Source organism: Lottia gigantea (assembly GCF_000327385.1).
Source record: "Lottia gigantea unplaced genomic scaffold LOTGIsca_41, whole genome shotgun sequence".
Lineage (NCBI taxonomy): Eukaryota > Metazoa > Mollusca > Gastropoda > Lottiidae > Lottia > Lottia gigantea.
In genome coordinates, this window is record NW_008709421.1 from 202,654 (window position 1) to 228,876 (window position 26,223).

At 34.0% G+C, this 26,223-nt stretch overlaps 3 protein-coding genes across 3 annotated transcripts; 2 read left to right on the forward strand and 1 right to left on the reverse strand.

Annotated features, from left to right (window-relative positions):
- Positions 1-844: 844 nt before the first annotated feature.
- Positions 845-4,828, forward strand: LOTGIDRAFT_163664 (hypothetical protein; the record flags this gene model as incomplete). Its single annotated transcript, XM_009060191.1, has 6 exons — positions 845-1,021; positions 1,461-1,693; positions 2,764-2,891; positions 3,231-3,357; positions 3,886-4,030; positions 4,379-4,828. The coding sequence occupies 6 exons, from the start codon at positions 845-847 to the stop codon at positions 4,826-4,828; spliced, it is 1,260 nt and encodes a 419-aa protein (XP_009058439.1).
- A 239-nt stretch (positions 4,829-5,067) lies between these two features.
- LOTGIDRAFT_233581 (hypothetical protein) lies at positions 5,068-9,445 on the forward strand. The gene is made up of 6 exons (XM_009060192.1): positions 5,068-5,151; positions 6,373-6,463; positions 6,673-6,810; positions 7,244-7,442; positions 8,484-8,729; positions 9,305-9,445. The coding sequence occupies exons 2-6, from the start codon at positions 6,404-6,406 to the stop codon at positions 9,388-9,390; spliced, it is 729 nt and encodes a 242-aa protein (XP_009058440.1). The 5' UTR covers positions 5,068-5,151; positions 6,373-6,403; the 3' UTR covers positions 9,391-9,445.
- Positions 9,446-12,881: 3,436 nt separating this feature from the next.
- On the reverse strand, positions 12,882-20,527 carry LOTGIDRAFT_122639 (hypothetical protein; the record flags this gene model as incomplete). The annotated part of the gene is made up of 11 exons (XM_009060193.1): positions 12,882-13,265; positions 14,785-14,934; positions 15,294-15,390; positions 16,103-16,206; positions 16,782-16,905; positions 17,174-17,218; positions 17,575-17,669; positions 18,047-18,180; positions 19,492-19,734; positions 20,030-20,131; positions 20,473-20,527. Coding segments are annotated over 11 exons (1,533 nt in total), but the record flags the coding sequence as incomplete, so codon positions are not given.
- Between the last annotated feature and the right edge of the window lie 5,696 nt (positions 20,528-26,223).

A 26,223-nucleotide genomic window follows, 5' to 3' on the forward strand; every position in this document is an offset into this window, starting at 1 on the left:
GAGGGACATAGTTGTATAGCGTTTTAATGGGAATCATATAGTCACTGCATTAAGAAATAAAAATGAAATGGTGTTTTGAGTCCTACGTCTCTGCACCTGATGAAACTAATGAAGATGGTGTTGTATGGTAGAAATTCAGTTGGACAGTGATTACTCTATGTTCGGATCCTAACTGTCGGGTGATCTTTCCGCCATTGCATCACCTCCGGCCTGCATTACTGACGGGGAAAAGTATATCTGGACATATTCCAATTTGAACCCAGGTTAGCGAGCAAATGTCTTAATCTTGTGATATTTTGATGGAAAGAATAATTATACTAGTATGTTCTTAGAGAAAAGGTACATATGATACTCTGCCGTTTAACGTAGTGTATTTACCGAGGCCGGGTTCTTATGAAATAAAACAGGGTATGATAACCTATTTTTGTGGACTTACTAACATTAAGAGTACAATTTCCCCCTCTTTCTGTCTATAGCTTGCTTAAAAATTGATTTTCATATTGAAATATGTCATGAAATTTGATGAATAAAAAGTGAGAAAAATCGCTACAGGTGATATTGAGCCCTTTTATTTTTTTATGACGCTGATCCTAAGCAGCTTTATTTATTTTAAATATTTTATTTGTTTTCCAAAACAACGAGATTTCATTCTCCTAGGACATTCTTAAGAGAGGAAAGGATTTACTTTATTCCTGGACTGCATTATTGCTTTTTCAAAACAATATAAAGAGAAAGGTAAAGAAAATGTGTAACTGTTCCTTTAAAGTTCTTATCAGTAGCACTTACTGTAAGAGATTATCAACAGCAAGATTTCATGACAGGTGTCCAAAACTTGATAATTGAAATGACGTTTATACAACATACTGCTTTTTTACCATTGTTGGGCCTTTGGATTGCCACTGTTTATACTGCCTCTGTACGATTGTCCCAATTCACGAAATATGGCAAAAGTTTTGTTTTAGCAGGAGGCAATCTTCATGACGACAATCATCCAGTGTGGAATCAAATTGTTGAGATGGCGGTATGTATTTTTACATTGTAAGGAATGCTTCCAAGAAACGAATTTCGAATTTTTGTCAGTTATCTGGAAATCTGAAAATGTAGAGCGCAAAGGTGCGCTAACATCGGAATGTCAACCGACTTCAACTGTAAGCAAATTGATGTTAACGCATCCAGCTCGTTTATGTCTACAGCTAAAAATAAGGCCGACCATCCTAATAATGAGTTAACAATTAAGATGAGGAAGTATATCAATCAAAGAAGATGTTAAAATCGGATTAAACATAATTTTTGTCTTAAACATCCATCAATCATCGTTTATGGCATGTCTAAGTAGATAATTCTGTATTAGTTCCACATATATAATTTTGCCACAGATATCTACCTTCAACAAGATCATACCGTCATTGAAATATACACTATATATTAGTTGACGATTCTACATCCCTTTCTCATTGTAGGGTGGTAAAGGTGTGGCTCGGATTGGTGTGATATCGGCGGCATCCAGCACCCCTGTCGAATCATTTAAAGCATATCGTGAAATATTTTTGAAACATGGCGCTTCTGATGCATCGTTCATACCTATCACGGTAAACCAGAAGGGTAACAATTCCAATCCTGATGTTGTGAAATTGATTCATCAGATGACAGGATTTTTCTTTTCTGGAGGTGACCAGGCCAGAATCATACAATCGTAAGGTTTTAGGCAAATATTATATGAATGCAATGGAGTTCGTACATTTTAACACCACAATAGTCCAATGAAAACAACACCATTCAATTTTTGCACTATCAACATGAAGCGTGGGTCACCACTGTACACGTCGATTCAGTAATGGAGTCTTCAACAGTGAAAGATCACTGCGATTCGAATGGTGTCAAATTCTAATTGGATTAATGCAGAGGTTACACTTTGTGCATTTTGGGACATTTTGTCAGAAAGTGGCATTGAGACCTCCATTTATTTATTTATCACAAATGCTAGACACATTATCCATGTGAGCCCCTCTGATTTGCATCACTTATAAGGGGAACCAGACTGGAAATCCGGAGATCTCATAATCTAACCAGGCATCCAACTAACTATACCAGTTATAGGTATTCTAGCAGCTTCAAAAGCTTGAAACCTCGAGAATAATGCAAAAACTAATAACAGAGAAGATCAAAGAGCTAATTTAATTTTATTGTAAATATGATCAATTATCTTAACGTGACAAAGCTATTTTTCAAACATTAAAATTGTCAATATTAGCGATTTGTCTGGTGACTTGTGCACGTTATTTGTATTATAATGATGATGTAGAAATCAATTGCAAAAGCAATCTTAAGAAAACCTTCTTCTGAGCTGTTAAAACCACTATGTTTGTTGTAAAAGTTTACCAGAGTAATTTGTTAACCATGATTGTATAGATAGGCTTTGAAAAAAAAATGGTTTGGCTGAATGTGTTCCGACCACCGTGCGATCGTTACATCCAAAATTCTCTTATACCCAGTTGGATAAGAGGAATGAAAACAACAGCTTATAGAAAGCCATATACAAAATGTATTAAAATTCTAGGCCTTAAACCGTTTCTTTTGTAAAACATTTCAACATGTCACGTGTTGGACTACTGGTAACATTCAATAATCTAAGGCATAGTAATTTTTATTTCAAAAATCATTTCACCGAGAAATAAACTGCATTGGTTTTTAACCAAACGTATCGGGTAGGTCGAAGAAGATTCCTTTTTTGGTATTATTATATCTTCTTGCATTTAATTTCAGATTTTTTAATGCCGGCCATACTCCATCACCTGCAATGTTAGCTATTGCTGAGCGAAACAAATTAGGGGCGGTAGTCTCTGGAAGTAGTGCTGGTACTACTTGTCAGACGGCTTCTGTCATGATAGAAGGTATGTAAGATATGTCACTCTAGAAATTTCAACATCAGGAACTTAAGAAAATTCCGTCGAAAAAGCAACACGAAACTCAAAGCAATACAAATATTAATGATTTGTTTTGTGAAAAAATTGTAAGGGCGATAAATTTGTACCAAAAAGACAACAGATTGCTTTCTGATTAGGACAAGGCATAACCAATATGTTTTCATGTGCGTTCTGCATTATTCAATGAACCGAACAATGAATGTAGACAGGTCTTCTTTAAATTCAATTAAATCCAACCTTTATAACCAACTTTCTGTGTCTCCCATTATCATCGTATCTCAGGAAACCTATAACCTCAATTTTCAGGTGGAGATAGCTACGATGCCCTGCGATATGGTTCTCACACAAGTTCATCGCACTCGGGAGATTTGCTTTACAATCCTAATGGTGGAACTGGATTGTTAGCTGGTTTCGTATTAGACACTCATTTCGGGTAGGTCAGATATTTCTACGAGGGTTGCTCATGGAAATATATTCTGTCTACAAAGACGAAATGGGAATGCCATATTTAACGAACCGTGATCTGTCCAGTCTTTTCTTTCAAATCAAAGACGCCTCAAAAAATTTTCTCACTTCAAACTCTCTAAAATGTCAGTGTAATATTTGCTTTTCTTTTCACATTGCCCTAACAAGTCGTAACATCGTACAACAATCCTGGTTGAAATTATACATATGAAAAACGTATACAAATGAACTTTTGCTTTGGAATGCACCCAGTGACCCAGTTGTTTGTTGTTTTGAACCTGAAAGTCGTGTTTTTCCGTTTATATGTTATGGTCTTTAAAATGTGAAAGGTAAAAAACATTTCTCTAAGGAAGAAATTATCAGGCATAACTTGATAAACTTGATAAATCGATTTCGTATTTACATATAATGTTCAGCATAGCATACTATCCTTTGACATTATTTTTTTAAAATTGATAACCCGTGCATGACGTGACTGAATTTTCTGATATTTCAGAAATCGAGGAAGGGAAGGCAGATTGATAAGGTTACTCTCTGATACAAAGAATTCTAAACTAGGAGTTAACTTTGGTATTGGCGTTGATGAAAACACGGCATTAGTTATAAAACATGCTGAAGACAGTCATAGAATCACAGGACAGGTAGGTTTTGATCATAGCACAATAATGAAAATTATCAGATGACTAGTATGCATACCTCTTTCACTATGTCTAAGAAAGGTGGTCACAGTGGTGTCAGCAGGAGTAAATTTATTCCAACTGCACAGCCGCATAACCCACCTTCACACCCTGCCGTCGAATAAATAGATGCTGCTGACAATATTAGGCTATTTTACCAAAGAAAGTTCGTGCTCCATGGGTATACGAGTATGTGTAATTGTGTATTTTGTACCAAAAAAACGTAAATAAATATAGAACATGGTTGCTGTCTATCACATGCAAGTCGAAGAAGGGAAGACAAATATAAATCTCTATTATTATCTCTTGCAGGTTATTGGCGAACTTGGTGTGACGATTATAGATGTGTCAAAATCCTATCAAGACACAACCAGTAAATACTTTTCCATACACAACGTTTATGTTACATATCTCACCAATGGCGACATAATTAACTTAAAATCACACAAAGTAACCTTTTCGCCCACAAAAGTAAACTTACTAGGACACGAGAAATACGATGATGCGCTTACTTCCGATGATATTTTTCGTGGAGTTCACAGTCTTGGGCGAAAAGGTGAATTTTTAAGAGTTGCAGCTAGCATTTTTGATTCTCGAAAGGATCTGATGAGCTGGGGAACAACTTATGATAATCATCCGCAGTTTAAGGTTACTATGTCGAAGACTGGGCAAAACTGTACAGGAGCAGTTGAAAGACATTCTGGTTTTCACAGTGATATGCATTCTTATAAAAATATGTATTTAGAAATTACCTCAATATAATTCTATAATTACCAAATGTGATATTCGTTGATGGGAGGTTTTATAAAACATTGATCAATTCATACTAGGTAGAAATTAATTGTAGTCTGTAATATAATATTTAATCATTTATCTCCCCTAAAAACTGTACAATAGACACAAAAGAATGTGTCGTCAAGCTTGTCAATACTATGAACTGACTATTATATTATACATAACTGTTGACAACTAGCTATCGCCATATTGTTTATATTGGTTACGATTATTTGCCGTAGCAATATACGATCACTAGGCAAATTAGCTGCCAACTGATAATATCTACAGGTTTGATTACATAATATCAGGTATGTGTGTGTGCATTACATCATAATATAGCTTAATTCTCCTTAATCCGACTGTAAATGGTCTAAATATAACTGAAATTGTCACTTTGACACTCACTAAGCTACTCAAGCAAAGAGTATTTAGGTCGAATCTGTTATTTCGTTCAAAGAGTTCGGTTTATGTTTTAACCACAGTTAATTTTTGCACTACACTTAATCATCCGTCCTCGTTGCTCGTTTTCGATTCGATTCCAGACCCCGATTTTCTCCAGGGCTTCCGAACTTTAGTTGATCATTGAAGTGTAAACGATCAATTTAAAGCGAATCTCATATGTCGATTAAATCTACGGCCAGAAGAGAGGGTTATGCATATGGTTGAATTCAGTGCAATTACTTTCTTAGTAGGCCTATGCTTTTTTAAACACATAATTAGTCGGGCAACGATATTTGAGAACACGATTAAAGACAAATACATACACAATAGGCCTACAAAATACAATAACAAACCGGTTTTACGAAAGGGAATGTATGTAAACACACGACAAAAAAGGGAAAGTATGAGGAACGGTTATCTTTGATTTTTTTCCACAATCTGAGAAAATGGTATTGGCGGATGAACATTATCATCCAACTGCCGAAGCATCTGCCTACCGACATTCGATTAATATTGTATATTTCTTGTACATAGCATGAAGTTATTTCCCTTGATTACTTGCAGGCGCCTAAAAAAACAACAGCTCGAATTCATTCGTGCACATATTGTTCTACAGGCTGCTGCCTGTGGCACTGGTAAAGTTTATAAAGAATATGTTCATCTGAGAAGAAAAGTTGCAAAATCAAACATGTTTGATAATTTTCAAATTAAGCTAATTGCTTGTGTGTGGGAAACGAAAGATGTATTTTTACATTTAAAGCTTATCAACATAATATGCATGATAATATGTGACTTTTTAAATATGTTTAGGTTTTAATGAGCGGTGTGTAATTTGAGCGTGGGGATACATATTTATATCTTTATTATATTATTTATATTGTTCGGTTTTAAAAATGGTTTTGTAAAATAATAATCATGTAGCTTAAGAGGAAGTACGAGACCTTTCCTAATTAACGATTATATTAATCAGAATAGTCCGACAAGTTAGTTTAACTTTTTATCTTTTTTTTTGAAAAATTCAAATACTTTTTCATTCAAAATATATTTTGATTAAACTAGCTCGAGGGTTATTTTTTTCATTTTCAAAGGAGTGTCTGAACCTGTTACAAAAGAAGAATCATGCCAAAACCAAAAAGCAAACAAACTTTCAATTCCACTTATGAATCAACTCTTAATAACGTAAGATTTTTGTATTTTTTCAAAATGTTATGTCAATTAATTTTGTTGGGCGTAGAAACGAACTCTTATGGTATAGCCTACGGTCATAATAACATTGAATATTTAACGGTTTAATTATTATTTCCGGAAGACCCCATAAAATATTGCATATCTGTTCAACCCAATTAGTTTTCGATATTTTAATACAATATATCTTTCTTTACCAACAGGAACCTTTCGCAAGAGGTTCATGTCTGCTGTTTATCAGATATAGAATTGAATTAGATCAGCGCATGCGAAATGCTGTAGTAAGGTTTCTTGGAAGATTAAAGCAGTATGGTGGATCGGTTTTAGGCTTTGCAAATAAGGTAACAGCAGATACTCTATAGCAACCAGAATTATTCTGGTATATTCAGAAAAGATGATAAAATTTCTGATGCAAATTACCATACAATTAGCTCAGTACGAATTGGAGCCTGGTAGCTATTGAATTTATTATAAATTGAAGAAGTTTATTGGAGAATTTGATAAACCATTGCACTTATCTACATGAGCGTATCTGAAAAATACCGTTGCCACAATTATTCATCGTCCACTTCTATTAAAAATTGGGTTCTGGCATTGATCTCTCCATTGATTGCAGTTGCTAGTAGTCAGTTTCACTGATGTGGATCCTATGAGATGCGTTAAATTGCCAGTCGACCTGAGCCAATTTTTAGTTTCTTGTATTTATTTGGCTAATTGCACCAAAAGATAAAATATTTTCAGTTGTAAGTAGAATATATAATACATATTTTATAGACGACAGTGGTAGAGGCTCCTGCGGATAGTGGTTGGTTGGCACATGACGACTGGTGTTTTCTCGTGTTAGCCTTTCCCGCTCAGAGCAAAGCTAGACTATGGTACATTAGCGAACCAGAATTGAAGCAGCATGATTTCCCTCCACCAAGTAATGGTATTGACGTATTTACGGTCCCTATACGATATGTACCAGATTCAAGTAGGTTGATATTTAGTATATCGATAATATAGTCTTACTGTCAATGGCCGTTCATTTTTACAAAATTGGGACTTTGACCAAACACACCTCCAAACTTTTATTTAACAAATATACCCAAATTTATTAAATAATTGTTTCTAAACTGGACATCGTGTCCTCAGCATGCCTTACAAAGTAGGATGTGGGACTCATTAGTAGATGTACTTGTTGATACGACACAATTGACGATGAACATAGTTTTCAAAACTATTGAGTTATATACTATCAAAATAACAATAAATTTACAATAACAAAATATATTTACTATTCAAATATTTTTACTAGAATCAATACAAAATAACAAAAACATGTTGTTTCTCAAATTTTTCACTAGAAGCTATTTGTCAAACATCAGTAGGCACACATGCTTTCTAAAGATGACACTGCGTGAAACTCGTGAGTATTAGCTCTTTGCAAGTTTTGTATAGATCTCATAAACTTATCACCCTAACCATCAACATGCTGTAGTCCCGAGGGCAAGATACAGATCTCGCGTTGGATGTACAATGCATCAAGTGTAGGATATGGTGTAATTATTTTACATTCTACGTTTTTAAGAAATATAACTAAACACATTTCACTATGATAACCTTAGCTTTGACAATATTTATCTAAAGCCATAAATTACAAAAGAATTTGGTGTTTATTTTCCCAATAACGACCGAGATATCTTCAATTAAACTAATAACTTCATTATTTTTTTTTCATGTTAGTTCACAAGAACTTAACCAATACTCCAGGGCATCAAAATACCCACACAGAACAAGTTTTTCTTTACTGCCACCATATTGTATAAAAAATATGACCACATAAATATCAAAATCGATGAATATTTCATATTAAACAAGATTTCAGTCTAAATATATTGTTTACCATGTCTACACGGTGAAAAAATTATAGCTCCTTTTATAGACATTTAATTTCCACATTTTTGATATTTTGAATTCTGCTTTTCCACCGTTTAAACTATATTTCACAATAAATGTGTTTGTATATTTTCAGTTAAATCAACCTACTGCTGGTTTGAATTCGACCACATTCAAAATAAAAAAGAATTCACATCAGAATATGTTGACCAAGTCAGACAATTGTATGATGACAATACTATCGACCATGGTCTAGCCTTCATTAAAGATAATGAAGATGAAATGATCGACAGGTTACGAGACAGTTGGATGAAGCCAAGGAGTCATTACTGTCTGAGCCTTTTCGATTCAGAAGATCAGTTCTGGCAAATTCATGAAGGTGGTAAGTTGATCACTTAATAACAAGGATAACCACGATTCCAAATCCCCTAAAAAAAAAAAAAAAACGAGGTCTATGGGGTCGATCTGTCTGGCCTCTGTTACTTACCGCCAATCCAAATCTGTAATCAATCAACACAATACATTTAGCGGTCAAGCATTATCAAATTGCACAAAATCTTTAGAAAAGGTCGTCGTGTTGTAAATGCACACTATTATGGTTTATTTTAATGGCTTGACGACCTTTTCCCATTTACATAACTTCATTCGCGCTTTAAAAGTCCGAATGGTTGCCTTTGGTGAATATTTATGGTTTGATTGACCAATAAAATTATGACTTCTACGATTTTATACAAATTTTGATGAAATAAGGTTAATAATCTAGCTTTGCGAATAGGTGACATTAGGTCAAATTTTAAAACCCCTGAAAGATAGTCATTTTATCTGGTCTAGTTCAACTTTCTTTTGCATGAAAACAAAATAATTGTACAACATTGCTTTCATTGTCATTTTTATGTCAGTTTTATCACATTGAAATTTATCAAATTATTATATTATTGCTTGTTTTTATCATTGCAGATTCTTATAAGCCTTTGAAAGAAAAGAGAAGACAGCTATGCGACACCACTTGCATTGTATTTACAATTGATCCAAGAATTTCTTAAAAACTTTCTTACTATAGGACAGTTGTTTCCCTTTATATAAATTGTCTCTCTGAAGCTTTGTCATACTAGTTATTTAGACGCTGAAACTACTAAATCAACTATCAAAAAAGTTTTCTACTCTTTCATAAGTAAACATAATTATATAACAGATGTCTAATCGAAATAGCTTCATATTATGCAACTATAATCAACGCATGTAGTTTCTGAGTCACGGGACATAACTATGAACAAAATTAATGTGAAGGAACATGTCATAAAGCAATTGTCATTTCTGAATGAAAGGGAATGTTTCAATCTATTTATCAAAGCTCCATTCAATTGTTTTTCAATGTGAAATATTTATCAGATATAGCTGCTCTGAATTTCTTTTTATGCTACACCTGCGTAACTGTTCTTCAAAGGCCAACACGCGATAAACATCAATATTTTATAAAACGTCCTGAATCGTTTTGAATCATTCTTTGATTCCAGATAAATCCATTTGTGGTGCAAAGCAGTGTTTTTTTAGCATGATAATTATGTGTTAATTACGTCAATATAAAGGACTAATTGTGTTATCTTGTAGGATGTAATTTTGTTTGTCACGATTGAGATCATGAAAAAAATGTATCAATATAAAATAATTATCACAATTTAACAAAAATTTGTGACTAACAAGTTGCTCACTTTTGTCTCGAATGTCAAGACTTTTCAGCTTGCAATCTTACTTCCTGTTCAAGTAGTCTCAGATCAGCTTGTCTTGTTAATTTTGGAATCTTAAATTAAACTATGTTTGAATAAATAAAATTATATATCACTCGACTTAGTTCAAAATTGACTTACTGCTCCGCTGTCTACATGGCTTTTGGTCATCTGATTATTGTGTTTTTCTACCTTTTACGGAAAAAATCATGGATCAAAACTATAGCTGGCACAGAAAAATAAATCTGTACCCCATGACTTAATCATATAGAAATGCCGAAGGGTATCCATTTGAATTTTATGAAACATGGATATCATTGGCGAATTCATTGTGATACCTTACAATATGTAAGGCTCTTGTCCCAGACAGATTAGTGTATATTTCATAGAAGGGTCTCGAAACAAATCATAATTTCGGTTCGACCTTAGCATGCGATATTTCATCAAGTTTCCTGGAAAATGAATGGAGCTCCTTGTTAGAGGTAACTCTTTTACTCTTTCTGATCACTGCAAAGTTTTCATTTTAGCATTATGTATACACATTTTATCAAAGAAGGTTAAAATCTGTACATGAAGGAGTACTCTCAGAAAAAAAAGGTGAAAAAAATAACACATATAGTTCACAAAACAGTATACACATTTTAACATTACAAAGTATTGGTTTCCTATTTCCAGATGTCGCAGCTATACTACAATCATGTCAAAGTGGTTGTCAAAATCATGTTATCCTTGCTTTGCATAAGATATTACACCGTCAAAATGGTGAAGTATAAATGTTTCAGTTCACAAATGATGAATAGATTCGGGTGAGTGCTCAGGTGTTGAAATCACTGGTCCTGTGGATCGTTTGTCGTCAGATAACGTTTTGTCATTAGTTGAAGACTCGTCTGAATCTGAAGATTCGTCAATACAGTCAAATGTTGGAGCTTGTACGGGTTTGGGGCGTCGTGTCTTCAATATTGATATGGGTTTGATGTTGTTGTTGATGACAGGGGAATGAAGGCTGTTATTGGGGGTCTGGTCACTGTCGTCCTGACTGTGATATCGTATGTAGCCCCGAGTTTCTGGTGTCGACATTCGTCGGCTATATAACTTTTCTTCTAATATTTTCTTTTTTCCTTTGAGGGCACTGAAATATATTATGGACATCTTAAGCAAAATAAAGACTACATCAGATTATATTAGGTGACTCAAACACACCGTTCTCAAATGGAACTATCACGATGCTTCGACTATAACGACTTGGTGGTAACATAAGCCTTTAATTACAGTTTCCAACAACCTGCAAGAAGGGATGTCGGATTTTGATTCTGTAATGTGTTACGCAACTTGAATTGAACTATACCCTTTTATATGATTGCGTAAATAGTTACTTGTTTAAATAACTAAAATGAAAACATAATAACCATATTGAGATATGACCCCAGAGAATCCTTGCTGTAACGATTCGGGTAAAATTTAAAAGTTGTGTTATGGAAATCGTTTACTGATAAATGACTTTGGCGGTTTGTATATATATTTCAAATAACCCAGTCTTTGATGGCCATTTAGTGGTATTTATGTACATGTATAATACATGATATTTTGTGTTGAACTGATGCTCTTTCTAACGATCGCTCTGAATTACATATAAAAGTCAAAATGTTGACACGGGTTCCACGCAGAAGGATAGTAACCCAGATTTTTGATTAATGTATTCCGCTATAAAGATAAGAAAAAAAACTACAGTTTCTATCAATCTTCAATACTTACTTTCGTGGAACAATTCTCAGAAACAGCTGTAAGTATATTGTTATCTTATCTGAAATGATATATTTTACGTATTATTACTGATAACCTCTTTTATTCCAACTGTCGGCTTCTGGAAATTTTCAGATATTTTCGGCTTAAGTCGGCTAAATTCAACAAGTTAAAAGATTCTCCTAGATTCTGCCATTTGCTATCAGAAGTTTATTCTCAGTTCTTTAAAGAGCCCACAAAGGTACATAATATTCGGTTTACATCATACTTATTACAAGCGCAATGTATAGGTTAGTGTACGATTTTCTCAGCTTCTCATATTCTGTTAGCTTCATAAAGTAAATGCCCAAACATGTTTTATTTTATACAGTATTTTTGTACCATATCAATAACGCATCAAGTCTTTGGACTAAATTTCTACTTCTGATGGACACTTGAAATTTGGCTTTTAGAAGACACTGTTATGAAATGTATTTGCAGTTCTTAATTAAGGTAATACTAACTAAAACTTAGGCTGACTATGCAACGAGCAGAATCTCAGACAACTGAAGTTTCAATGACTGCTAAGAAGTGGTGGCCCCTGGGAGAATCTGATCAATCTCTGGATTTGGTCGACCTGAAGCCCCTACCACTGTCGAAGTTGCCATCCGCAGCCATTCATGTTTGTTTGAAATCTGCTCCTTTCAGTTAACCGCAGTCAATGGACTCTTGATATATGTTGATAGCCACTGATCGATAAAATGCCTCGAAACCTTGTCGATCAGAGCCCACCTTTTTGAGACGCATTAAAGAGTGAAGATTGCTTGCAACTGCGATTATAAGCGCCGAAATATGATTTCATGGTTTGGTACGAACTTACATTGATTAACCTATAATTCATCTAGACACCTGTTTATAAATTAGGTTCTAACACGCCAAATAAATTATTGATAGATCTGAGAGAACTTCCATACTTTTCTCAATTATATATTGAGATTAGAGACAAGATGGTAAAACAAATGATAAAAATGTTTCGTATTCCTCAGAACCTTAAAGTAGAGGATAGTACAATGGTGCGTTACCTTTATCATTTATATGAAGTGAGGGAAACACACAAAGAACCATATTGGTGGCCTGCATGAATTTGAAAATAGACATAACTGGTTATGTGGTCTCTCCGAATGGGGTGTTGAGTAGACTGATTCAGATACAGAGTTGTACAGGAAGGATAGCTTGACCTGCATTATTACCGACAGAGTAAAGCCCAAATTCAACGCGTTATTCAATTCCTTACCCATATTAGTATGCTGGTACAGTTCACTGCTCCTTAAATATTTAACAGGATAGTAGCAAATAATGGACAACATGAAGAAGGATACAGCTAAAATAAATTCAAGCTTGGGCTTTTCCAAAAATGGTGTTATTAGTATCGCTGTTATACCAACCACGACTATTACTGGTAGAAAGAGATAAACCTGAAAAGTCAAGATTGTAAAGTGTCAAAATAAGGTCATGTCATTGCGAAATCGGTAGGGAGTCAAATACAAGTCGGGAGTGCACGTCCGGGTCCGATTCAAAACAGCAGCATGAACAGTCCAATATATTTTTGGGTTGTATGAAGGATATCTAAACAAGCCTGACTTCTATCCATCACCACTTACACTACCTTACCATAAAATGGACGATCATGTTCATGTTTTGAATCAGACCCGGAAGACTAGACATAAATTTGTTCGATTAAAACTAACACTATTTCTTACTTGTAATTGGATCGATTTTTTTTTTACAATAATTCAATTCATCATGATTATTTGTTACACGAATTCAGGTCATATTTTACTATTTTACCTTAAAGGTTTTCAGACTCTGTGTAAATACTGTTAAAGTGGATTAATGGGGCATTACACTATTAACCTAATCAATGAACATTAAAGAAAATGAATTAGTTAATATGATCCTAAAAATTATAATGAGTTTCTATTAATACTATCAGAACCTAATGGATATCCCACGAGTGTGAATTTATGTTCGTCACATATTCTCTTATATCTTCATTTTACATAAGTTATTATCTAATTTAAAGTAATGCGGTTGATAACCCTAGATTTTTTTGAGTTTTTTCGGACTCTTTCTAAACCGCCTGGTGGTACTTTTGTGGAGTCCACTACTATTCAATTATTACACCCCATTTTTGCAATGCTTTGGACGAAATTTTGATTAACGAAAGTGTCTTACTTCGACAAGGTGCTTGCACAACTGTACGTAGTATATTGGTTCAAATCCGGACGGGTGCCAAAAATCTTTCATTTTAGTCCGACTTGATCGCAATTCTACGTGAGAGATACTGAGAGAATTTTCTCGATAAAATATTTGATGAATTATGGGACAACCGGAATTTTATTTCTCAAAAGTGATATGCTTTACTGCATGAGTTTTATCAACTGATTAAGCAAATATTTTGACAACTAAATCCTTTGAGGATTTGAATATTCTTCTTCATGTTTCGTTTTGATTTTACCACTGGGATGTCTAGATTAGTGGTTATATAATCAATTTAATTTGGAAATGGTTTATTACATTGTCCTTTTATTTAACAAGTTCTTTATCACGCGCTGGTCGGAATTTTAGCTTTAGTTCTATTCATGTTTCCGCCTTCTCATTTGGAGATAAAGAGTTAAATGAACATAGATTTTAGCAGCATGTTGATAGTTGAAAACGTACGTAAGCCATGATATCTTCAACAATATTTCATAAACAGTATCAATGATTGATAAGTTTTGCCTGTAGTTTTTACAAAGCTGTACAAAAGCTGGTGGTTGAGATGATGTCTGCAGTTGCCAAAGACCTTTAATTGTGATCCCACTTGTTTTACATTGTAACGGAAAATTCTGTTTTAATTTGGTTACAGAAAATTTTGTTTTAATTTGGTTACAGAAAAAAACTTGTTCTGTAAATGATTGAGGACTGAAAATTATTGATGGTTGGAACATTTACCTTATATGGTCGAACCTTTTCTTTATTTTTAAAGCGTAGAACAATTAAAGCCAAGATGGAGAAACCATGGAAGGCCCATACAATGAAAATAAAAAAGTTCAGGAGAGATGACAATGTTCCAAGCATAATCATCACAATAGCTATCATTGCCTGAAATAGTAAATTATTATTGAGACTCTAACTATAGAATGTCGAACGGCAACCGAAAAAACTAAAAATTAAACATGAGCACTTTGAAATTAAAGTGGCGTTAAAAATTGCGAATTGTCGCTCGGATTCCCGAAACATTACGTTTCAACAGGATTTCTGGCATCACTTGTAACAATTGCCAATTCGGTTGCTAGTCGTCTAAAGACTGCTACATATTCCCACATGCACATTATTAGAAAATACCATTAGCTGTAATGACGTGAATTTCAATTGTTCTATTCATTATCCATTTGAAACGGTAAAAAGGAAAATGACAACCATCAAGAAGCGTCAACTGCCGACATGTAGTCCCAACATACCCTGGTAATAACGGTGACTAAAGGCGTTTTACTCCTAACATGCACAAATGATGTAACTTCTGGCATCGAGTGATCTTTGACAGCAACTCCAGACAATCTGATAAGTAGAACATAAAATATATAATCCCAGAAACTGACAACGTTGATACCAAACAGTCCCATCCCATAAAATTGTTTCTTTTTGAAACATGAAATGTGGAGTGTATATTGCCGTCACCCTTGTCCGTCCGAAATTGATCGTAAACACTCTGCAAGGCACAATTCTTGACTGATTTCGACGAAACTTGGTGTGAGTGGTTGTGATGACCCAAGGATGAAACCAATTGAAAAACAGAAAAATCGAAAAATATTTAGTATGAGTTTAGCCTCTGTTCTTGAAACGCTCGTAAACATTCTAGAAAGAAGGCGCAATTCTTGGCGGATTTTGATGAAACTTGGTGTGAGTGTTTTTATCACCTAAGGATAAACCCTATTTAAAATCATAACGAGCAAAAAATAATTAGTTAGTGGAGCCTTAACTTCTTGGAACTTTCGAACGTGGGCTAGGAACATAGCCGATTACTGGAGATGGTTCTATACGATGTGCCATTCTGTACAGTGATTGTAAGAAACATAATCTGCAGCGCAAAGCCACCTATTGTTCAGTCTTGTCTGTTATCATTTTACATACATAGATAAGCTCTGTTCAATTACTTTGTAGAAAAATTAAAAATTGAGAACTTTTTTTCCATTTGTGAATAGCCTAATATTACGAAATTGTGTTTTTCTTCTCTTCACAAATATAAAAATACCAGACATCATTCACTTACTTGCCAGCATCAAGAAAAGTAGAATTTGCGCTTCTTAAGGCCAAGAATCCTACACAGATCGGTATAATAGCGCCACATTTTCCTAATGCTCTTTCACCAAACGTCTGGAATGAAACCATTCAGCAAATAATATCAATTCTTATAACTGGCAATTTTTACAACGCATGTGTAACAATTAGATTTGAGAAATTTGTCTGTACTCTTTGAAGGTTATGAACATTCATTCAAACATTTTACAATGTCATTAATGAATACAGAAGTCCATCATATGGCTTATGTAAGATATAACAAAGTAGCTTGATGTAAGATGGAGCGTAATTAAATGTTCTGCTCGTAATAGACAAGTGGTGGTCTTATGAATACAAGCTAGGTGAATAACCGCCAAAGATGTCCAGGTGCCTTTGCATTCCACTTTGTCTAAATGAAACCAATAACTCTGGAGTATGTCTTCTGGTATTTCAAAGCAAAGCTTACATCGATAACACAATTACAACAACTAGCAGTATCTTATAGAAAGAAGAACGAGAACAAACTTTAGTCACCATACTCATATTCTCTCGTGCCACCAATAGCTCGAAATGGTTGCTCACAGATTCTCTTAGACGCAAGGTTGCCCTGAGTCTCCCTTAACAGTGAGTTGATTTGGAATAAAATACCACCACAAACTGTGAATACCCACCACTCCAATTGCCTCAGAATTGACTAATTCTTCTCTTGTCATGACAGTAAAATATGCAGTTACAACCAGCATAAATATTACTCCAACAGTCGGTATGGTTACTTTAATCAACCGCGGTAAATTTCTGGAAAGTTTTAAAAATTGATTGAAACATCATACAGCTAAAGCGGTAAAACTATACAAAAACACGATGGTGGAAGACATTTCTGGTATTCCTTTTAACTTCCTTGTATTCCTGGTAATTTTGGTATGTAAAATTCTAAAATTTTACTGCATAGCAAGCACACATGGTTTCTTACGGCTCCCTTGTTATTTATTTCAAATTAGTTTGATACGTTGGGGAGCGTCAAAGAAACATAAAATACAGATACATTATAGAAGTATCGACTAACCTTGGTGGTTTTTTGACCCCCTTCGTAACGTTGTTGACACTCGCCCTTAAATTACAGGCAAAACACAATTTATTTATGAAATAAAAATGATATTTCGAACAGATAATGGGCCGAATGTACTAAATACAATTACACTAATGCAACGTTATTCCCGTCGTACAATAAAGCTCCAGTGTTATTCATAGATTAATTTAATTATATATTGAATTTATCACACATGCAACTATGTCAAAGAATACATCAAACCTAGGTTCGAACGTGGCAAAGCGTTATGTTGTTTTACACTGAAAATGTAGTGTGATTTTTCTAATATGAAATACAAGGAATGACTTGGTTTGATACAAACAAATTATTATGCATATTATTCATATCGATGCGGTTTTTTCCGTGATCACACTTACCATCCACCGTAAGCCCATAAACAGTTATAAATAGCCAAGGTTATTGATGTAGGATTGGTTTCAGTGTCAGCAAATCCAGTCTTCAATTCTGTCAGCTCACCTAAATAAAATAGTTTTGTTCGTGTAATAAACAATTTCCAAATAAATTAAAATGGATATATTAAATTTCAATACGGAACTTTTGTAACATTGGTTGTGTGTTAAATGTCTCATGTTTTCTCGCCGGCATGCAAAACAATCGTGCATAAAATATATGCATTAAGCAAAATGCTGTTACAGAGACTGTAAGAAGTACGTATCGACTGTCGTGCTCCAACACATTTTGTCATATCAAATTGCACTTAAAACGAAATCATTGCGTGTGTTTGAGGCATAGTCGTCTGCAAGACAAGTTATCGTAAATTGTAACGAAAGAACGCTGAAGTCACATGATTATAGATAAAAATTAGTAAAATATGCGTCCAAAATAAACATTATTACCTTTGGATAAATTAATGATTCCACAAGTAATAATTATAGCCAAGGCAATCGTCTTCCCGAGGGTCCCCAATATTTGTACCTTTTCAGACAATTTAGAACTAAATACATTTAAATATGCCAGAGTAACTGAAAACAAATCAACGTTTTCGATAATTTCAGGGATGAATGGTAAAGTTGTTATATACAGCAGTTTATATCTTCTAAAAGGTAACCAAGTTTAATAAGTCTATCCTAAAGACAGAAATAACATTATTCACGGTTCAATACAAAACTATTGATTACTTGTTCTTGTACTTTTATTTGCACCATTACTACTAGACAATTCTGTTAAAGAATGAATTGAATGTATTTGTACAATGGAATATTTCAATAACAGATGTAGAAATATTTGTAAGATTTCATGCCATGTGCAATGCGAAAATCTTTCAAGAGACAGTACTTTAGCCCATAAATGTAATTCAGATAACAAAATTCATAGGCACAAATTGGGTGACACTTTGATTTTTCCGACATCTCACAAAATTTCCGAATACTCAACTAAACAGATGCAAAATTTCTTCAATTAAAGCTTCGTGATTATGACTAAACTTGAAGACTTTATTCGCCCTAAGACGTAACTATTCTTGATCATATTTCATACAATTATGGTGGTAACTTGATGTTATTGATACCCTGGAGTTATTTGTCAAGATCTTTACGCCAAGGACGAAAAAAAATTAAGTCCTAAAATTACAATCAGTTCCATAGTTAAAAAAATACTTTCAGTATCTAATTTATTTATTTTTATTACCCGGCATAAATCGTTGGAATTTTCTTCGCGTTATTCAATAAGTATTAAGCCTAACAGTCAAAACAGATCGAATAATTTTATCTTTTCCATATCGATATAACATAAGTGGAGATATTTACACGTACAATTTACTCTAAGATTATTCATAACTAACATTAACCTAAGGTGTCTTTGTAATTCAAACATCAAATGTGACAAATAACATCGTTGCTAATGTAAATCAAATATTTTAACATAGGTACATGCTGTGCTATAATTTGCATGTGAGTTTCAACACTAACTCGTTCGTATACTGATTATATTAGCTATGTTTTTAATATTATTCAATCAAACATTTGAAATATTTTTTTAAATCTTGCTGTGTTTTTTTCTGGCCTTTTTATTTGGTCGAGGATGGGAATCGTCGTTTTCAAAACGAGCACGAACTGTCTTTTAATTCTGTACGGCTCTCTCAATTTACAAATCTATATCTTTCACCTCAGCTTCTATAAAATTTCAATTTTGAGTAACTTCATATTAATTTCTTCAACTTAGCATCTCAAATTTCTTTTGGAAAATAATAAATTTCAAATAGCCATGCCAATGATAGACAGCAAAACAATTCGTATCCTTAAATATACAGATAAGGCTGCTATAGAATGACATACCTACAGCAAAAATTCCTAAAATCTTTCTGTGGAGTTGAGTAGGTCCACAATTATCGTAAGCATAATCCATGGTATAATCAGAAAAAGCCATGCAGAATATAGCTGTAGCCACAGGTTCGGCTGCTGCTATTCTCATCCAACAGTAGACAAATGAAGCATGAGGTCCGAATGCTTCTGCAATATATGCATACTCCACTCCATCCCTGGTCACCGATTCTCTTAATTCAGCAAAACACAGCCCAGCTGGAAGACAGCGAACACAGAGGTGCATATCTTGCAGAAATACAGTTGTATTTTTTTATAATATACATATATGTGTTAGTAATTGTACTAGAGTGGGTTCTAGGGGTGAATGCTGTAAGGGTTATCGAGCTGTTCGATTGATGAGCAATTTATTGAGCGTCAGCAATTCTCATTTTAAATTAGGTCTAGAAATATTGCCTCTAGTACACGAGGCTACGAAAGACCACTGAGATATTAGAAAATATATTTCGGCATGATATCTGTAAATACCTTGATTGACAAGTAAATTGTTTACCTATTGCACTAAAAAAACCAAACCCTCCCCAGATAAGAAGAGTAAGTCCAACTGAACCTGCTCCTTTCACAACACCTTTTGGTGATGTAAAAATTCCCGGCCCTGAAATGAGAATAAATTTACAAATCGCTTAGTTACAGTGGTTGATCACACGGGCCGTAACGACCAGACTTTTAATTTCAAATACGTATATGCATGTCAAGGTCATTAACACTTTTCTGAAAAGAGTAGCCTTATACTACAATTTTCATTCCGAATCAGAAGTACGATTGATTTTACAAATAATAAGCATGTATAAACACTTATACTAACCGGAAGTTACAATAGTGCGAGGTGGTTACAGTTCAGACAAAGATCATATTTAGATTGGAGATAAATATCTCTCTGAATATTACAAATCATAATTAACTCTGTAAAACTAAAAGCATTCTAAAAAACATTACCTATGATTGTGTTCATAATAAGCGCTGCTCCGTACAAAATACCGATCTCCTTCTGTGGTTCTTCTTTCAAACTTGGCTTTCGGAATCTTTTAGCGAATACTTCCTTCCTGTACTGACTATCCACCTCATCCTGCTCGTCGTAATCAAATCCTATGTTGTCATAATGTCCATTTGATAAAGTATCCTGTGCTTTTTCGCTACTGCCTACAGGAATATGGACATGATCATCTGTAAAACCCAGGGAAAAAGATCTGCCAGTTTTCGAGCCGTGTTTAACACCCTATTTTGTATCATGTAGTGTATAAGATTGGAAATTGCATTATCATGCAGTGTTGATTGTTGATTTGTCACAAAATGGCCTTAACACACACTGGTAGTAATTCTGTTCAAAAGAACACATCTTAAATATCTCAAGGATAACCTTTTGTATCTTAAAGCATATATCAAATCATTATCTTTACATTTAAGTAAACCTGAAAGCTAATAATTAAATTTCATTTCATACGGCGCTGTTATGCTTTGAAGTCTCTAATGAAGATCCGTGACTACTGCCATCATAAAATCTATGAAGTAGAGATGAACTGAGTCCAGAGGCCATGTTTGATCATTCACAAAGGCAATGATTGCAAAGTCAGTGTTTGGTTACTTACTAATACATTCGTTATAGCTTAGTTTATTGACAACGTAAAAAGGTTTGAGTAAAAGTAAAACCTCATACAACTCCAACTATGACAAATGTACAAATGAATAAATACGAAATGTTGACAAATTAAAGTTTCTTTAGAGCAAAAATTAAAGAAAGAACAAAATCATCAACGCACTCCACACTAGTGCATTGTTCCTGTCATGCTAGCGCCTGTGACATCAGCAACAAGACTATTTTAAGCACAATTCGGTTGTATTAAACGCCTGTGAAATTTAAATAAGCCTAAATAGAAAAGGGCATTTACACTAATGTGTGCTGAGGTAACTTGGTGTAAATTTGATTTCCCTGAACTTACCGTGTTTCGTTGTCATTCCGTAGACACTGTTAACTCTATTTGAAAGAGGAATTTGCTTATCTAAATAGCATTTATCCGATCATTCTTTTGTAAAAAAAATTTGAAACTCGTCGTAATGATTTATAAAATGATTCTTTTAAGTTTGTTATCAAATTCGTCTGACGTTTCAAGATTAGGATAGGAAATTAGCCCAGGAAAATAACTTTGTAGGTATGAAAAAGAAGTTGGTTTTTCACAAACGAAGGCTAAGGTAAAAGGCTAACCTTCAACCGTAAAAGTTGGTTGACAACCGAGATAGCGCAAAGATCTACAATATGTTACTACTGGAAGACCAATGACATCGGTATATTTCTTAATATATTGGCGGTACAGTGAACAATTTCAAATGACTGACCACCCTATTGCCATTAAGTAGCATTTCGCAACCACTTAATATGATGGGACAATGCAGGAAAGACAAAATGTTGATTCAACATTCTGTGATAATTCTATGTATGTTGATTAATTTAATCGTTTAACATATTGATGGATAATTTGGACGGTTGAATTTTTGTCTTTTGATGTCATAAATATTTTTATATTATTAAAATAAATTAAAAGAATAAAGGGTTATCTCATGAATTTAGGAAACGTTTGTGTTCAGATTTTCTTATGTTAAGTTCCTACGTTATCATCCTCTTTTAATCATTCTGTGGTCGTGGACATTCGAAACTAGTACAAAATCTTACGATTATTGGTTTTGTGAGCAACCAGAATATATTTCACCGCGATACATTGTAATGGAATCATCGAATATTTCTAGGTTTTAAATGCTTTATCGTCGTCGCCAAACAGTTAACAAGGTGATCATCTTAAATGAATTTCAAGTATGGAAAGGAGGACGTATTGGCAAGGTAATTTAATGTATACGTGATCTGCTCTTGGTTTTTGGTGGCTTGATTAAGGGAAACAATGACTTGGGATATTATATTTCTTGTCTCTTGGCGATAGACATCCTTCTGGTTTTACAATTAAATACAGAACTGAATGAATGTAGCTTACGACGTTCACTTTCAATTACTGTTCGTGCCTTTGTCGTCCAGTCCATTTCCTCATACTATAATACTCGTATTTATTTGGAATCTGTCGTTTACATCAACACTATTTTCAACACCTCAATTGCTGAAATAACAAACCAATATTTTCGATGTAAATAGGTATGTATCCGAAACATTTAAAAATTTAATTTCATTTATATACAAAACAATTCAATCTGCAAATTTAGCCAGTAACAGACCTTCAACAAGTCCAAGCGAACCCAAAAGATAGTCAATATTGACCAATTTAAAATATAAAACGGAAATGTTAACTGACCTCGACCAAAAGAGGAAGTTAACTTTCTCTAATCAACATGGTTAGAAGTATTCGTGATTTAAGGATTGACCACTCGTGATTAAGGGATTGAATGAGGTATTATTTTGATAGGAAACATTTATAAGACTTGGAACATTAATGAGATAAACTAAACAGCTCAAGGGCAGAATGATAAAATTCTCATCTTGTTTACAGAATACACGGGAGCACCAGGTATAATGATGTAGAATAGTTACTATTAATTACAATAAATCTTAAGTATTTCAATCAAGAAAAAGATCGTAAATAAAGAGATAATGTGTAAGTTTCGAGCTTCAGTCTTGGCAAGATAAAACTATGTCTCCTTACATTTAACGAAATAGTTAACATACTCAGAACATAATCGGACGATTTTTTTGTAAAGACATGTTTTAGGTGCTGAAAATATATGGGTTATTACTTTCGTTTTACAATGTATACCTTGGACCGTTACGAGTTTCCTGTTTAGAACGGTTATTCGGTTTAAGCCACCTCTTGCAGTCATTTACGCTCCAGATCTGGCAAATAGGCCAGGTACGTTGTTTCACACTATGAATATCTCGGCTTTGCAGATCGCCAAGGCAGTGACGTATTTGCAAAGTCATATCTGTTCTTTTATTTCTACTTATGTAAAACTATTCTTGAAAGATCTTGACCGTGTTTTCTTTATTTTGGCTCCGTATAAGTGTTTTCAATTAGCCACAATTCACATTTCTGAAGTGGTAACGTCTCGCTTAAGGTAACCAAAACTATTTAGCAATATAAATGAATAGTAACAAGATCTATCTAGCTTCTGTTCTGCTTGTCAAATGAATGTGGCATTCTACTTAGGCTTCAATAAGAATTTTATAGGGCTGTTGTAAATAAGTAGCCTTTTCATTCGCTTTCCATCTGTCATGGAATCTAATGTGTGTATTAACATATTCGCGTTAAATTGAAATCCAAGGAAAATATAGACCTCTATTATCTTTTATCCTCATATCGAAACCATTTTGAAATTTTCATGAATTGGTGTTAATAATATGACATCGGACAACAATGTATCTGTCAACTACGTTATGGATTTACATGAAATGCCTCCTATTCATTGTCAGAATGAATAAAAATGGCCTATGCTCTCGAAAGTGATTCATTGCTTCAAATATCGAAATCCATTCTTATCCTAACATTACTAGCAATGTCTCCAAGAAAATTATAATATAATCAGCAATCATCCCCATTAACATGTATATAGATTATAAACCTCGACCAGAAGACATTCTATATTCCATGAAACTTAACACTTTTGGGGATAATATGGATTTATAAATACGGAAACACACCGAAGAAATAATTAAGCTAGCATTGAAAGACAATATTATCGTCGATTCTTTTGAAAATTATTTAGCGGATGCCAATGATCAGATAATTGTTAAATAATTGAGAGAGCATAGCAAACTACATAGATTAAAGTAACAGAACTATTGGGGACCTCTATACAATCTGCCAAGGTTAAACTTTCCAGATTACTGAATGTTTTTGTCAGCTCGGGTTGAAAGTTCACTCATTGCGCGAGGGAGTTGTCTTGCTTTACCATATAACTTTATAATAGAAAACCTCTGATTTTATGATATACATTTTCAATTGCAGCACAATAGGAAGTAAATTCGTCGAATCCTAAATGGATGAATCATGTCGATCAGCCTTATCTGGCTTTACTCGGTCAATTCTCTTCGGAATAAGAAATAATCTAAGAACACTTTTCTTTCCTCCTAAGAATTAAGTACAAACCAAACCATTCTCTGTTATTAATTAATCTCTTTGAAGGAAAGAGAAAAACAATTTCCCTACTCGTACATCAATAAATACCATTTAGATGGTACGTTTACATGGATGCTATACTGTGAGCAGACTGTGAATTTGATTTATACTGAGTGCCTACCAGCAAAAATTGGAGAGTGATAGCTTTGTCAGATAGACCTTTGATTCAATTTCGTCATATGTCTAGATGATACATTCGGACCAGTTTCCCTCTTTTTTTGCAGTCTGACATAGTAACGTTCAGTCGTGTTGATGGGATGAAACAAAAAGCTGAAGACTCGTCTGTTGGGAATAAGTTATGAAACACATAAATTTGTTGGATAAATCAATAAAATACTTGGCAGCTCACGTGTTTGTGAACATAATCGTACGATTTTTTTTTATAAAGATTAAAAGTTTTTTAGGTGCTGAAAATACTCGTTGGATATATGGGGTCAAAAAATAAAAAAAAGTCGGACCTTCACCTGTTTCCTGTTAAGAAGAGTTATTCGGTTTAAGCCACCTCTTGCAGTCATTTACGGTCCAGATCGAACAAAAAGCTGAAGACTGTTTCAGTCTGTGCAATTTAAAGATCCATCAACTGTTGAAAATCGAAAATGAGTAGGTTAAATGTCACCGATTGCATTGCGGCGCCCGTCTTTATCAGCCCCATTAGGTGCAGAAGAATCGGGCTTAAAACCCCATTCTTTCATTTACAAGCTACAATTGACAACATGAAATAGAAAATATTGCAGAATTCTCACCCTATATACAAGTAATTGGAAATGGAGTTCAGAAATATATACATTTAAATCTGTAATACTAGTTACATCTACCCTAAGATATCAATTAAGCTCCCTTAATGAGGTTCAAATTGTTGTTATTGGTTCTTTGATGTTGACTGTACGTATTATTTGTATACTGAATAACAAATTAAAGTCATACAACTAATCTAATAGTCTAGAAGCTACTTCAATATCTAAACCACAAATCAGAGAAGCCTTTGGGGAATACGTTATGAAACACAGAAATTTGTTGGATAAATCAATAAAATACGTCGCAGCTCACGTGTTTGTGAAAGTTTTTTCTCAATAATTTAATTTACATTGATCTATACCGATATATTTGAATGACTGACAAGTAAAATTTGTAGAACTTCTAAATGGATTGTTTTACTTCCATCACGTTTTTACTTCACACTTTTTACGAGGGCTTTCCACAGGTATGTGATAGCTGCTCTTTGCTTTTATTGTATGGGTTATTAAAAAGTTCGTTCAAATTTTCCAACTCTTTTTCTTTTTGGTCAAGATGCGTCTTTTGGTTGGTACAACTATGTTTGATCTTATAAATGTGAAATACCTCGAAACAAGACACACAAAACAGCATGCGACTTCTCCTGGGTCCCACTATTCTGGAACGAGACATTTTCACATGCCTTTTGGACCATATTAACTTTGGCATTTGTTGCGATAAACATGACATCTGGTACGTTCATTAAAGAGTAAGAACTAAAATGTATTACGAGTATATTTGACAAATACTTTTATTGACCTCTACATGCCATCATATTTAGTTTCCGGTATCTAAATCTGACATCTAT